The sequence below is a fragment of the Giraffa tippelskirchi genome, chromosome 11 (assembly GCF_054371585.1).
Source record: "Giraffa tippelskirchi isolate mGirTip1 chromosome 11, T2T-mGirTip1v1.2.pri, whole genome shotgun sequence".
NCBI classification, from domain to species: Eukaryota; Metazoa; Chordata; class Mammalia; order Artiodactyla; family Giraffidae; genus Giraffa; species Giraffa tippelskirchi.
In genome coordinates this window covers 56,154,708-56,169,997 of record NC_137285.1, presented here as the reverse complement: position 1 = coordinate 56,169,997, position 15,290 = coordinate 56,154,708, and the positions used below count along the sequence as shown (strand labels likewise).

At 38.6% G+C, this 15,290-nt stretch overlaps 1 protein-coding gene across 4 annotated transcripts in view; it reads left to right on the top strand.

Annotated features, from left to right (window-relative positions):
* SLC10A7 (solute carrier family 10 member 7) overlaps nucleotides 1-15,290 on the top strand; it is a 310,137-nt gene that overhangs the window by 12,963 nt on the left and 281,884 nt on the right. For all 4 annotated transcript variants that reach the window (XM_081544288.1, XM_081544287.1, XM_081544284.1 and 1 more), the window contains exons 3-4: nucleotides 3,550-3,686; nucleotides 12,015-12,090. In XM_081544288.1, the coding sequence (XP_081400414.1) occupies nucleotides 3,550-3,686; nucleotides 12,015-12,090 (213 nt within the window). The remainder of the gene's footprint in view (nucleotides 1-3,549; nucleotides 3,687-12,014; nucleotides 12,091-15,290) is intronic.

Below are 15,290 nucleotides of genomic sequence, written 5' to 3'. Positions count from 1 at the left end.
ATATTATATATATGTGAATACATATTTTTGCATAAATATACACATACATACACAATATACAATTTTATTTTTCTATGTTGTATTGTATAGTGGTAATTTTTCATGTAATTGAATATTTCATTTAATTTTTCTTTATATTTGAAAATAAGGTAATTTGTATTTTATTCACTTTTATGAACATAAATCAAAAGATATAAATGTGTTTATGATGAGAAGTATTCTTTTCACCCCTCCACTAAATACTCAGTTCTCTTCTCTGGAGGAAACCAATATGAACAGTTTCTGTATCTCTTTCTGGAGATACTCTATGTAAAATGAACATTTGTGTATCCTCCGCCCCTGTCAAACTGTGGTATTTTATACTATTTGCCACCTTACTTTATTTTACTCAAAACACATATCTTGGGGGTTGTTTCATATCAACACATAAAAAACTCCTTGTTTCTTTTTGAATGTTGAAAAATACTATATTTTATGAATTTGTCCTGATATATTTCTTCGTCTTCTATTGATAGACATTTGTATAACTTACGAAGTTTTGCTATAATAAATATTCTGCAAAGGATAACTTAAAAATACGTTATTTTCTACATTTGATAATGCGTGTGAAGGTTTAATTCCTTGAAGTAGAATTTCTGGGTCAGACAACTTGTGAAAGTTTGAATTATGAGAGATAGTCCAAAGGAGGCAAGTGTGGGCTGAAGTAATGAGTTGCCAGGTTTGGTCTCCATAGGTTGAGCCAATGACATGCCTGTTGGTTAAGTAGAAAGATATCCCCAAACTCCTACATCCTTGTCTACACAGTTTTTTTGTATGTTTGTTCTTTCTAAAATGTTTTAGACTTTATTATTATTTTTTAAATTATTTTATTTATTTTAATTGGAGGCTAATTACTTTACAATATTGTAGTGGTTTTTGCCATAGATTGACATGAATCAGCCATGGGTGTACATGTGTTCCCCATCCTGAACCCCCCTCCCACCTCCCTCCCCATACCATCCCTCTGGGTCATCCCAGTGCACCAGCCCTGAGCACCCTGTCTCATGCATCGAACCTGGACTGGTGATCTGTTTCACATATGGTAATACACATGTTCCAATGTTATTCTCTCAGATCATCCCACCCTCGCCTTCTCCCACAGAGTCCAAAAGTCTATTCTTTACATCTGTGTCTCTTTTGCTGTCTCGCATATAGGGTCATTGTTACCATCTTTCCAAATTCCACATATATGCATTAATATACTGTATTGGTGTTTTTCTTTCTGACTTACTTCACTCTGTATAATAGGCTCCAGTTTCATCTACCTCATTAGAACTGATTCAAGTGCATTCTTTTTAATAGCTGAGTAATATTCCGTTGTGTATATGTACCACAACTTTCTTATCCATTCATCTGCCGATGGACATCTAGGGTGCTTCCGTGTCCTGGCTATTGTAAACAGTGCTGTGATGAACATTGGGGTAGTCTACACAGTTTTAACATATTTTCTAATTGCTCTTAACACTGTTGCTACCTTAAGTTATTAGTTATTCTCCCACTTTGGGACATAAATGTTGTTTCCCGATTTTACTGTAATAGATAATGCTCTATCAGTCCTTTCTATATATAAATGCTTATAACCACTTTTTGTATCCTTAGGTGAAATGCCTAGCCAAAACATTTTGAAATGCAGAAATATGAGTCATATTATAGTCCTTGAGATACTCTCCCAAATTACTTTTTAGAAAAGTTAAAGCGTTTTATATTCCTATGAGAAGTGTATACCAATACCTTTGTTTATTGCATTCTGGCTAGTCATTTAAATTTTTTAAAAATAAAAAACCCACTGATAGTTATTTGGTATTTGTAGAATCCCTCTGAGTGTGTTTGAGTGAGATTTGGTTTCAAGACTACTGAGAGTTCTTCCAGCTGCTGGTGCTCAAGTTCTTTCTGGGGTGAAACTTCTGATTCAGTGTAAGATGGCTCCTTTTACATGAGCTCTGGTCTGGGCACCCAGTGTGGCTCCCGGTCGGCCCAGGGCTGTTCTCCGTTAGATCCAGATTGCCAGAAGTTCCATAGATGCCTATGCCTGTAGAGATGTATTGAGATTGAATTTACATGTCTCCCAGTGTGTCTTCACGTAGAGAGATGAAGGGTGGGAGCCGATGAGACAGATGGCAGAAAGTGGTGATCAGTGAATGAGTCTGCATTAACCGAATATTTATTACACTGTAAACTTTGACTAATGTCTCTGAGGCCACTTCATGACTTAACTTGAACTAGGGAAGGTGGGGGACATTGCAGTGCTAAGTTTATAACCAGTGACTCTGTAGAATCTTTGAATGTGTTTTAATGACTGCATGTTTTATATGTTTTCTATTACTTTTTGAATTTGTTTCATTTCCTCTGAATAACCACATAACTCAAAGAAATTCAAATGTAAATGCTTGTTAGTTTGTACATATTGAAATCCCAAAGTTTACTGTTATATCCTTTTTCAGCTGTGAGACTCACAACATATTCCCGGTATGTCATGTTTTCGTGTAAATCTTTGCCCTCTTGGGGCAGTGGTGTGACTTGGTGGTAGAAACAGGCATGCATGGGTTTGATAGCCTGCCAGAAATGGGTTTGATTCTGATTCACTCTCAGTCTCATTTTCTTATCAGATAGTATCTTCCTAATAGAGTTGTTGTCAGGATTAAATGAGGTAACATACATAAAAATGGCAAGCTCAGGGCATGGCGCAGAGCTCTGCTATTCAGTAAATGTTAATAGAGAAATCTAGTGAGTAAAGAAATACTGGTGTATAGTTTTCTTATTTTGTATTATATGTATTCACATAATAAAAAGGTAATACTAGACCCATTTACAAAAAAAATCTAGTGAGTAGATTTTGGGGAAAGAGCCTTTTGGAATTATAGAATATTATTGGGAAAAACATTTTTAAAAACTATGATTTGTGTGTAGATTTAGTAACATCTTGCCAAGTTGAGGCCTTGCCAGGTCTGGTGTAATGAATAGAGGGTATCAAATTTAATTAAAATGCTAGGTCTTGCTAAAATTTTTAAACAAGATTTTGTTCGAGTTAGCCAAAAAGTTTGTGTGGGTTTTTCTGTAGCATCCTGTTTGTTTATAGCATCAGCAATTCTGAAATCTATGCTAGTGTTAAGGTAGTTAGCTTAGTCCTATTCCAGAATTTTATGAATCTAAATTGTTATGGTGTATTGTATTTGAAAGAAATGAGAATGTTTGATATGTTTTATATAAAAATATAATTACCATGAAGAGTTTTTTTTTCTTAAAGTCTATCTGTTATGTGTATACTTATAGGTAAAAAATTTCGCTGTGAAATAACTCCAAATTGATAGATATTAACTAGACTTACTGTGGTGATCATTTTGCAATATACACAATGAATCATCATGTTGTATGCCTAAAACTAGTACAACATTGTATGTTAACTATATCTCAATTAAAAAAAACCTAATTCATGTGATGTTGTTTTGGCAGCAATCTCTCTTCAGAAATAGTTTTCTTACCTTTGCTGTTTTGTGTCCTTCATTTTCACAGGAGCTGACAAGTGCTTTGGTGCATATAAAACTACATCTTTTTATTCAGATCTTTACACTTGCGTTCTTCCCAGCAGCAGTATGGCTTTTTCTTCAGCTTTTATCAATCACACCCATCAATGAATGGCTTTTAAAAGGGTATGTTTAAATATTTTGAAGGGTCCACTTTTAATGGGGCATCTTTAGTGACATTATCATTTCTGTGGCAACTGCATATGAAAGGGCTTATGTGTGATATAAGGAAATAAAAACACTTTTAACATTATTATTATTCCTAAAAATGATAGTGTTTCATCAAGGAAGTTCATTAGAGAATTTTATAACAGAATCTTGAAAGATACGCTCTTACTCAATCTTATGGTTCCCGGAGAGACAGTTTTCTGTTGGGAGGAAAATGGAAGGCGCTAGAGGATGTAAGATCTGTGTTTGTGTGTGTGATGTAGGCTGTAAATTGGATGCTTTAACTTTTGCATTCTATGTCTTACTGAATACTATGTGTTTTTAAAAATATATAGGAAATAAAAAATATATAGAGGGGACAAACATTTCCTTTTTCACTTGCTCTGTTTTATGTTTGACAGGATAATTGAATTACCAATAGATTTTTGTTAAGATCTTTTTTTCCCTTTAAAAGTGTTGCCATGTTTGTTAAAAGGATTAAATGACTTAAAAATTATTTGAAGTGGTTTAAAACTAGCCACATTTTAGCATCATGGTATAACAGCTTAAATACTGAACTCTAGGCCTAAAGGTTGCATTTTAATCTTCTTCCTATCTTGCTGTGTGACTTTGAGGAAAGTCATTTAATAGTCTGAAACCTCCGTTTCCCTGTTTTGTAATTATGGTGGTGGTTTAGTCGCTGAGTTGTATCTGACTCTTGCGATCCCATGGACTGTAGCCCACCAAGCTCCTCTGTCCATGGGATTTTCCAGGCAAGAATATTAGAGTGGTTTGCCATTTCCTTCTCCATGGAATCTTCCCAATCCAGGGATTGAACCCAGGTCCCCTGCACTGCAGGCAAATTCTTTACCAACTGAGCTACCAGGGAAGCTGTTTTATAATTATAAAATGAGGATATCTTTTTTTATTGCCTGCTTAATAATGATTTTGGGGATATCAATTGAGATCATTTAGTCATTCATTTATTTGCTATTTATTTAGCTCTTATTATGTGCTGGGAATTATTATAGGTATTGGACAAACAACAGTGAACAAAATTGGCAAGTGCCAGTTAGTTTTGCATGTCAAGGACACTCTGGGTGTGATTGTCAGTAAACAAGTAAATACGTGATCAAGATAGAGATAAATGATGTGAAGTAAAACTGTGTGATATGGCTGAAAATGGTTGAGAGGATAGACTGGTGATTAATTTACACTGCAGAGTTCTAGGGGTAGAATGTTCTAGGCAAAGAAATTAGAATGTGTAAGGGCTGGAACAAGCCTGGTGTGTTCTAGAGTCAAGAAAGTGACAATGATGACCAAAGCCTAATGATATAGAGGATGAGTAATATGACTTAGTGTTGGAAAGGAGGACAGGACCCTTCCCATAGAGCTTTGTAGGCTATGGAAAAACATTCAGTTTTTGTTTTGTGAAGCTACTGGAGGGATTTAAATAAGAGAGTGATGTGGTCCTGATTTGTACTGCAAATGATTCTTCTAGTTCTGGTATGGAGAACAGATAGTAGAAGGGCCTGAGAGAAAGCTAGGGGACCAGCTTGGAGGTTAGTGTGGTGAGGTAGCAGTGCAGTAGAGAGACATGGATGTATGGAGATTGTGTTTTAAAATTAGAGCTCTCAGAACCCATGGGTGGATAGGATGTAGAGAGAGAACAGGGAGGAGTCAAGGATGACATCTAGATTTGGGGTATGAGCTACTGGGTGATTGGTGGCATCATTTGCTTAGCTGGGAGAGAAAGGTTAGGACAAGAGGGGGAATCAAGGGTGCTGTTTTCATTGAGTTTGAGAGAATGATGTAAAATTTCACCAGAAATTATAAAATGCTACATAAATGTGATGACATCATTTTAGAGCAACAATGTATGATGCATACTAAGAACCAGTATTTGGGACTTCCTTGGTGGTCCAGTGGTTAAGATTCTGCACTTGCAGTGCAGGGGGCATGAGTCTAATCCCCAGATGGGGAGCTAAGGTATCCCAGTATGGCCAAAAAAACCAAGCCAGTATTTACTGAGTACTGCCCTTCATAGAACACTCAAGAAAAGACTTAACATTTTCCTTCTATTCAGGGAACTTTCAGTTTAGTTGGATATGTAGGACATATGGGGCTTCCCAGGTGATGCCAGTGATAAAGAACCCACTTGCCAATGCAGGAGACTTAAAAAATGCAGGTTTGATCCCTGGGTCGGGAAGATCCCCTGGAGGAGGGTATGGCAACCCACTCCAGTATTCTTTCCTGGAGAATTCCCATGGACAGAGGAGACTGGTGGGCTTACTGTCGATGGATTCACAATGATTTGGACACAACTGAAGAGACTTAACATGCATGCATGTAAGATGTATATATATATATATATATATATATATATATATATATATATATACAGAATAGTAGCCAATCAAAATGGTCTAGCTTGTGATTTGTTAGATAAGTATAACCAGTTATAGGGGAAGAAGGCCAGACATCCTGGAATGGGAAGTCAAGTGGTTCTTAGGAAGCATCACTATGAACAAAGCTAGTGGAGGTGATGGGATTGCAGCTGAGCTATTTCAAATCCTAAAAGATGATGCTGTGAAAGTGCTCCACTCAATATGCCAGCAAATTTGGAAAACAACAGTGGCCACAGGACTGGAAAAGATCAGTTTTCATTCCAATCCCAGAGAAAGGCAATGCCAAAGAATGCTCAAACTATTGCACAATTGCACTCATCTCAGTTCAGTTAAGTCACTCAGTTGTGTCTGACTCTTGGTGAGCCCATGGACTGCAGCACACCAGGCCTCCCTGTCCATTACCAACTCCTGGAGTTTACTCAAACTCATGTCCATTGAGTTGGTGATGCTCTCCAACCATTTCATCCTCCATTGTCCCCTTTTCCTCCCGTCTTCAATCTTTCCCAGCATCAGGGGCTTGTCCATTGAGTCACTTCATCGCATCAGGTGGCCAAAGTATTGGAGTTTCAGCTTCAGCATCAGTCCTTCCAATGAATATTCAGGATTGATTTCCTTTAGGATTGACTGGTTGGATCTCCTTGCAGTCCAAGGGACTCTCAAGAGTCTTCTCCAACACCACAGTTCAAAAGCATCAATTCTTCGGCACTCAGCTTTCTTTATAGTCCAACTCTTATATCCATACCCATCTCACATGTTAGCAAAGTAATGCTCAAAATTCTCCAAGCCAGGCTTCAACAGTATGTGAACTGAGAACTTCCAGATGTTTAAGCTGGATTTAGAAAAGGCAGAGGAACCAGAGATCAACTTGCCAACATCTGTTGGATCATAGGAAAAGCAAGAGAATTCCAGAAAAACATGTACTTCTGCTTTATTGACTATGCCAAAGCCTTTGTGTGGATCACAATAAACTGTGGAAAATTCTTAAAAAGATGAGAATACCAGACCACCTTACCTGCCTCCTGAGAAATCTGTATGCAGGTCAAGAAGAAACAGAACTGGACATGGAACAACAGACTGACTCCAAATCAGGAAAGGAGTACATCAAGGCTGTATATTGTCACCCTACTTATTTAACTTACATGCAAAGTACATCATGAGAAATGCTGGGCTGGATGAAGCACAAGCTAGAATCAAGATTGCCGGGAGAAGTATCAATAACCTCAGATATGCAGATGACACCACCCTTATGGTAGAAAGCGAAGAACTAAAGAGCCTCTTGATAAAAGTGAAAGAGGAGAGTGAAAAAATTGGGCTAAAGCTCAACATTTAGAAAACTAAGATCGTGGCATCTGGTCCCATCACTTCACGGCAAATAGGTGAGGAACCAATGGAAACAGTGACAGACTTTATTTTCTTGGGTTCCAAAATCACTGCAGATGCTGACTGCAGCCATGAAATTAAAAGACGCTTGCTCCTTGGAAGAAAAGCTATGACCAACCTAGACAGCATATTAAAAAGCAGAGACATTACTTTGCCAACAAAGGTCCATCTAGTCAAGGCTATGGTTTTTCCAGTAGTCAAGTATGGATGTGAGAGTTGGACTATAAAGAAAGCTGAGCGCTGAACAATTGATAGTTTTGAACTGTGGTGTTGCAGAAGACTTTTAAGAGTCCCTTGGACTGCAAGGAGATCCAACCAGTCATTCCTAAAGGAAATCAATCCTGAATATTCATTGGAAAGATTGATGCTGAAGCTGAAACTCCAAATCTTTGGCCACCTGTTTTGAAGTAGTGACTCATAAGAAAAGACCCTGATGCTGGGAAAGACTGAAGGCATGAGGAAAAGGGGACGACAGAGGATGAGATAGTTGGATGGCATCACCGACTTGATGGATGTGAATTTGAGCAAGCTCAGGGAGTTGGTGAAGGACAGGGAAGCCTGTCGTGCTGCAATCCATGAGGTTGCAAAGAGTCAGACATCACCGAGTGATTGAACTGAACTGAGGGAAGAAGTTCAGTATGGATTGTGTATCTCTAAAGTAGAGAATTCAAACATGAAGCATTAGTGGGAGCCAAAGATAAAAAGTTTCCTTAAGGCCAAGCTGCAAAAGGTGGGACCTACTGATCTGAAGAGTTTGAGTTTAAATCTGTGGATGATGAAGAGTTCTTAAATGTGCTAAACGAGAGAACATATGCTAAAGAGTGGTCATTAAGGAAGATTATCTGATAGTATTGTCCAGGGTATATAGGCAGAGTAGAGTTTGTAATCTCCATATGCTAAATAAAAAAAGCATACAATTCGCAGCTCAGGATATTGAACTGAAAGGAGTACAGACTTAGTCTGCCTCACTTAGAGAAAGCTCTTCCTCACTCATTTTTTTCTCCCATCCCCTCCCAATTTGAGGGTACACACTTAGTATGTTAACTAGAGGGTGTTGCAGACTCTTGTATCAGGATCCTGTTTAAATCACTGAAATAAATGTATTCTGAGTACATACTTCTTAACATTTTGTGTTAAAAGGAAAGAGTGGAGGTAGAGAGAGCACTGAGTAGGCATTTAGAAATGTCTAGACTTGGGCAAAAAAGCATCTGAAGGGGGATGATGACAACAGTTATGGAAAACAGTGGAAAATTGGTTGTGGTGATTGATTGATTGATTTATTAAGACTAAGTGGAGCTCCGCTTATCTCCAAAGTTTCAAGCTAGTTCATTAGGAGAAAACTGATCCATTGACAGAGATAAGTTATTTGAGAGGCAAAATCGATTTCTTAGAAAATACATAAATTCCGTATTAGACATGTTTAGTTTAAGGTGGTAGTCATAGGCAGCAATGTACAGATTTGGGAATGGAGGCTGGGTTTAGCAATAGAAATTTTTAAGTATTCTTATCCATTCAGGTTTGAAAATAAGATTGAGAAGAAGACAGGAGTAGCCAGCAAAAAACTTAAATGGGCTTGTTTAAAACACAAGGTAAATTAGAATGATGCGGTACTATGACAACCAGGAGAATAGAGTGCTTTGAGAGGCAAGGAGGTGAGAAGAATGAATATAGGGAAAAGGATGTTGATTTTGGTGATTAGGAGATTGCTGGTGATTTATAAGGTTACTGCTTTTACTAGAGGGGCTTCAAAGGTGGCTCAAGTGGTAAAGAATCCGCCCACCAATTCAGGATCCATGGGAAACTTGGGTTTGATCCGTGGGATGGGAAGATCCCCTGGAAGAGGAAATGGGAACCTATTCCAGTATTCTTGCCTGGAGAATCCCATGAACTGAGGAGTCTGGCGGGCTGCAGTCCATAGGGTTGCAAGGAGTCAGACAAGACTGAGCATGCACATACATGCCCATACACTTTTACTAGGAGGGTCATAAGTCAGATTCCAGGGGAGTAAAGAGGGAATGAGCTTTGGGGTCAAGTAAGTGGAGCACAACAGTGAGCCACAGTGATAAAGGTAGGACTACATCTTGAGGAAACAGTACTAATTTTGAGGTTAGTTATCTACATTTGTGTGTTGAATGTTTTGCCCCCTTGAAGGCAGAAATGATGCCTTATACTTTTTTTAATACCCTTGTGTAGTATCCTACCTATAGAAAGCATATATATTCAATGTGTAGGTTAGTGTCTTTTTTTTTAAGATGTTGAGACCTCTCCTCCTTTGTACATAGAAGGGAAGGAGCCAGAAGAGAGGGACAAATTGAAAAAGCTAGGAAGACTGAAAATATCTGAGAGGGCTTATCACTAGTATTGGGGGCAAGGAATACAGTAGGAACAGGCTTTGCTAAAGTCATTGTCCCTGGATTCAGGAATAACTTAATCCTGAATAGGCGGTTTTGTGAGTTGGGTTGTATCACTTAACTCCTTTCTTCACTTCAGTTTTCAGAAAAAGAATGGTAGTATTTATCTTAATTACTTGTGAGGGATAAATGAATAAAGTGTCTATTGTCTAGAACAGTATCTATTACAAATGGTAAAAGCCTAGTAAGTGTTAGTGATGTTCATGGTGATGATCACAAGAAAGGGTGAGAGATTGGAAATTCATCATCAGACATTACTTGAACATCACTTGGGAAAATAGAACTTAAAAGAAGACCATATTTGGGGATTCCCTGGTGGTCTAGTGGATAGGATTCTACGCATTTGCTGCTAAGGGCCCAGGTTCAATCCCTGGTATAGGAACTATGATCCCGTAAGCCACGTGGCATGGCCAAAAAAAAAAAAATTACTGCCTTCATGTGAATTGAACTGAAATTCTATATAAGGATTTTTCTTAAGTCTTGAGTCAAAATTAATGAAAATTTTTATTTTTTCTTATTTCAGAGCTAATATAAGTTCATTTGTAAATATTAGATAATACATTATTACAAAAGAGAATAAAAAATCACCTGTGATCCTACATTCAAATATTAGTCAGGTACTCTGTGTCCTTGATTCCTTGTATAAACTTTCCACTTTAGTTGGGCCAGTTTCTCCTTGTCCTCAGAATGTATATTCTGTATGAATGCTGAATAATGTTTTTTTATCTTTAATACTTGGATTTACTACTCATAATTTCATTTACTTGTGATCCAATATATTTTTCTATTCTAAACTAAGAGAATAGACTTCTAATTACAATCTGGGGAGTATGTTCATAATTAATAAGAACCAAATTTAGAATAGACATTAGAATTTACTACAGGGTCTGAATCTAAGAAGTATATGATTCAGTTCAGTTCAGTCGCTCAGTCATGTCCGACTCTTTGTGACCCCATGGACTGCAGCACACCAGGCTTCCCTGTCTGTCACCAGCTCCTGGAGCTTACTCAAACTCATGTCCGTCCAACCATCTCATCCTCTGTCATCCCCTTCTCCTGCCTTCAATCTTTCCCAGCATTAGGATGTCTTCCAATGAGTCAGTTCTTCGCATCAGGTGGCCAAAGTATTGGAGTTTCAACTTCAGCATCAGTCCTTCCAATGAATATTCAGGACTGATTTCCTTTAAGATTGACTGGTTGGATCTCCTGGCAGTATATGATTGTGTCATGCCTATTTTTACAATGATATTATAACCACATGAGAATGTCTTTTATGAGATGAAAGTTTCAGAATTGCTGTTTTGTGGAAAAGAATTAGCAAATGTAAGCTTGTGTTTTTGTTAAATACATTTGAACTTTGCAAGAAGTTTTTTTAAAATATATATATAACTTTATGTATTTATTTTTGGTTAAACTGGGTCTCTGTTGCTGCTGAGGTTTTTCTCTAGTTTTGCTGATGGACGCTACTGTCTAGTTGAGGTACATGGATGTCTCATTGGAGTGCTGGCTCTTGTTTCAAGCTCTAGGGTGTTCAAGCTTCAGTAGTTGCGGCACTTGGGCTCAGTAGTTTTGGCTCCCAGGCTCTAGGGCAAGGGCTCAATAGCTGTGGCACAGGAGCTTAGTTGCTCCATAGCATATGGGATCTTCCCAGATCAGGGATCGAACCTACGTCTCTTCCATTGGTATTCGGATTCTTTACCACTGAGCCACCATGGAAGCCCTGCAAAAGGTTTTAAAGCTTTATTTTTGCCAAAAGCCTTCCTATAAAACATATAAGGAAAAGATACCTGAAAATAACTAAGCTTATATACACTTACCAAATGATAAACCGTTTTGGTTATTTTCAATGACTACACTCACCATAATCTGACTGTTTTTTGAATTGTAAAGAGCTTAAATAATTTTAAAAATGAGATCACTCAAGTCTGTGGAGTGGAGTGAGAGTTTCTACTAAGCCATGTTGGCTCATATAGAATTGTCTGAACTCAACAGCACGTGTGCACCAATAAACGTTCTCCCAGCTCTGCTGTTTTAGAATGAATGTAGTGAAAATTTTATAATTGGAAAAAAAAGATACCTACTTATAATTGCTTTTTGTTTTCTCTCAGGTTGCAGACAGTAGGTTGCATGCCTCCCCCTGTGTCTTCTGCAGTGATATTAACCAAGGCAGTTGGTGGAAACGAGGTGAGTCATGGGGCTAGCTTTTTTAAACATAAGTGGGTGCTATTCTTTTATTTTATATTTTATTTTATGACAAAGGAATCGCATCACAGAAAATGCACAACTATAGCAGCTTATGAAAGAAGCGGGTAGATTCATGTGTTAGAAAGATGCTAAAATTGACAATAATGAGTGGAATTTATGATTTCAAGGAGAAAAGCGAGGGAGGTGAATGAAACAGAGATAGACGGTGATTTTTCTACTTCAGTGAGAAGTGAGGAGACAGAGGACAAGGAATCCAAGCCAAGGGACTTTTACATCCAAGACTCCTGAACTGTGGACACCTGCTATGGCCATTCCTCAGTTCTTAAAAAAATTCAGGGCAAACTACGCTCATGGAAAAAGGGTCAGTATAAGTTTAATGGTAGGTGAAGGTGATATTCAAAAAGGAGAAATGAGGCCAGGTTTCTAAGATGAGTTCAAAGAAATTATCTGACTCCTAGGGAACCATGGCCAAAGAGGAGTGCTTATGTATTGGGGTGGCAGTAGTCCATTTGGGGAGCTACTTACAGGTGGTTCTTCTCGGCTGAGAGGCCCTATGACTTTGTACCGAGGGACTCTGCTTTGTAGTCGCTTATTTCTCCTAATATTTTATCATTCAGAAAAGAATACAAATTTTAAAATTTTTAAATTAGTTTTGGCTGCACCAGGTCTCTGTGGCTGCATGGACTTTCTCTAGTTGCGGTGAGAAGGGGCAGTTCTCTAGTTGTGGTGCTCAGGCCTCTCATGGTGGTGGCTTCCCTTGTTGCAGAGCCCAGGCTCTGGGCACCTGGGCTTCAGTAGTTGCAGCGCAGGGCTCAGTAGTTATGGCTTTTGGGCTCTAGAGCTCACGGTCAGTAGTCGTGGCACACAGACTTAGTTGCCCTGCAGCATGTGGGGTCTTCCCAGACCAGGGATTGAACCTGTGTCCCCTGCGTTGGCAGGTAGATTCTTAACCACTCGACCACCAGGGTAGTCAAGGAAAAGAATACTTTTGAATGAGGCAGGATATATGTATTTTTAATTGGGGGATAATTGCTTTACAATATTGTGTTGGTTTCTGCCATATATAGACATGAGTCAGCTATCAGTATCCATATATCCGCTCCCTCTTGAATCTCTCTTACCTCCCATGCTCATTGTGATTTTTATTTAATTTGCATTACCCAGTGACTAATAATGGTGAGAATTTTTATCTTTCCACATGCTTATTTGTTATCTATGTCTTTGGGGAAATGTCTACTAAAATTTTGCTTTTTGCAAAATTGAGTGTTTTGCTTTCTTATTGATGAGCTTTGAGAATTTTCTATATTCTGGATACAAGACCTTCATTATATGTATATGCTTTGTAAATATTTTTCCCAGTCTGGTTTGTCTTTCATTTTCTAACCAGTGTCTTTTGAAGAGCAGAATGGTAGTGGAGAAACTAATAGGTGGTTGGATTCTGTATTTATTGAGTTGGCCAAAAAATTCATTTGGGTTTTTCCGTAATGTATTTTGAAGGCACAGGCTATGGATTAGATATGGGGTGTGAGAGAAAGAAAGGGTCAAGAGTGACTTCAAGATTTTTGACTGAGCAGCTGAAAGGATGGAGTTTGCTGAGGTAGAGAAGAGTTCTATGTGACAGCAGATATGTGGGCTTGTTTAGTCTGGGTAGCCACAGTATACTGTGATAACTAAGAACTGCAAAATCTCAGTTAAGCCTAAAGGGTTATTTCTTGCTAATGGTACCTGTCTCATGTAGGTCAGTGAGAAGATCTTTGTCATTACTAAGGAAACCTGGTTAGTGGAGGCTTACCTTTTGAAGGTACATCATCTGGATGGAGTACAAAGCATTTTAGGTTTGCCATAACAGAGATAGAGAGATTAGAGAACCACAAATGGACTTTTCAGGTTTGGGTTGGAAGTGATATGTGGTGCTTCTGCTCACATTACATTGGCCAGAACAAGTTGTGTGGCCTTACCATATTCCAGTGCCCTCAAGGAGAGAGGAACTGGATTGATAAACACTTGTAATGTCAGCCATATGGTACACATGGAGAACTTTTTTTTTTTTTTTTTTGATATGTCGAGATGCCTATTATGTATCCAGTTGAAGATATCAGTGAGCAATTATAGATACAAGGGTTGAGAGTTGAGGGAGTGGCCTAAACCTGGAGATGTAAATTAGGGCATCGTCAATGAACAAATGATATTTAAAGCCAAGATTGTGTATGAGATTCCATAGACAGAAAAGAGCAAAGGTTCAAGGATTGAGCCTGGGGACCCTCCAATGTTAAGAGGTTAAGGCAATGAGGAATAACGAGCAGAGGCAAAACAGAGAGAGTATAATTAATGAGACTGAAGGAAAAACAAGAGAGCATGGTGTCGAGGAAGCCAGGTGAAGAAGGGGTTTGAAGGTGGAGGATATGATGACTGGTGTCAGATTCTGACACCAGTGCTTCCCAGATGGCGCTGGTGGTAAAGAACCTGTCTGCCAATACAGGAGACTTCAGAGACTTGGGTTTGATCCCTGAGTAGGGAAGATCCCCTGGAGGAGGGCATGGCAATCCACTGTAGTATGTTTGCCTGGAGAACCCATAGGCAGAGGAATCTGAAGTGGTACAGTCTATAGGGTCCCAAAGAGTTGGACATGACTGAAGCGACTTAGCATGCATGCATGTCAGATTCTGTTGATGTGAGTTGTGTAAGGGAATTCTGAGAATTTACCGTTAAATTAAGCTATGTAGAGGTTACTGTTAACCTTTAACAGAGTGGTTTTGGTAGAGGGCAGGGGCAAAAGCTTGTTTGGAGTAGGCTTAAGGAAAACAGGAAGAGAAGAATTAGAGACAAGAAGTATAGACCATGGTTATGATGTCCTTTGTGGTAAAAAGGAATAGAGAAATGGGGCTACTTTCAGAGAGAGATGTGTGGTCAAGATTTAATCTTTCAGAAAGGACAGCATTTTCTATCATGATGGAAACTGCACAGGGGAGAAGGAGCTGTGGATATGAGAGGGAGTGCTGGAGCAATTTATTTTATCAAGTGGGAGAGAGTGATGTTGGGTTATATGAGCTTCAGTAGGAACTTAGACCATTTATTCATAATAACGGGAGGAAGACAGAGTGCATGGCTATAGATTCATGTAAATGGGTTAAGGGGGACACTTGGGAGTTGTCTTCCGATGGCTTTTATTTTTTCATAGC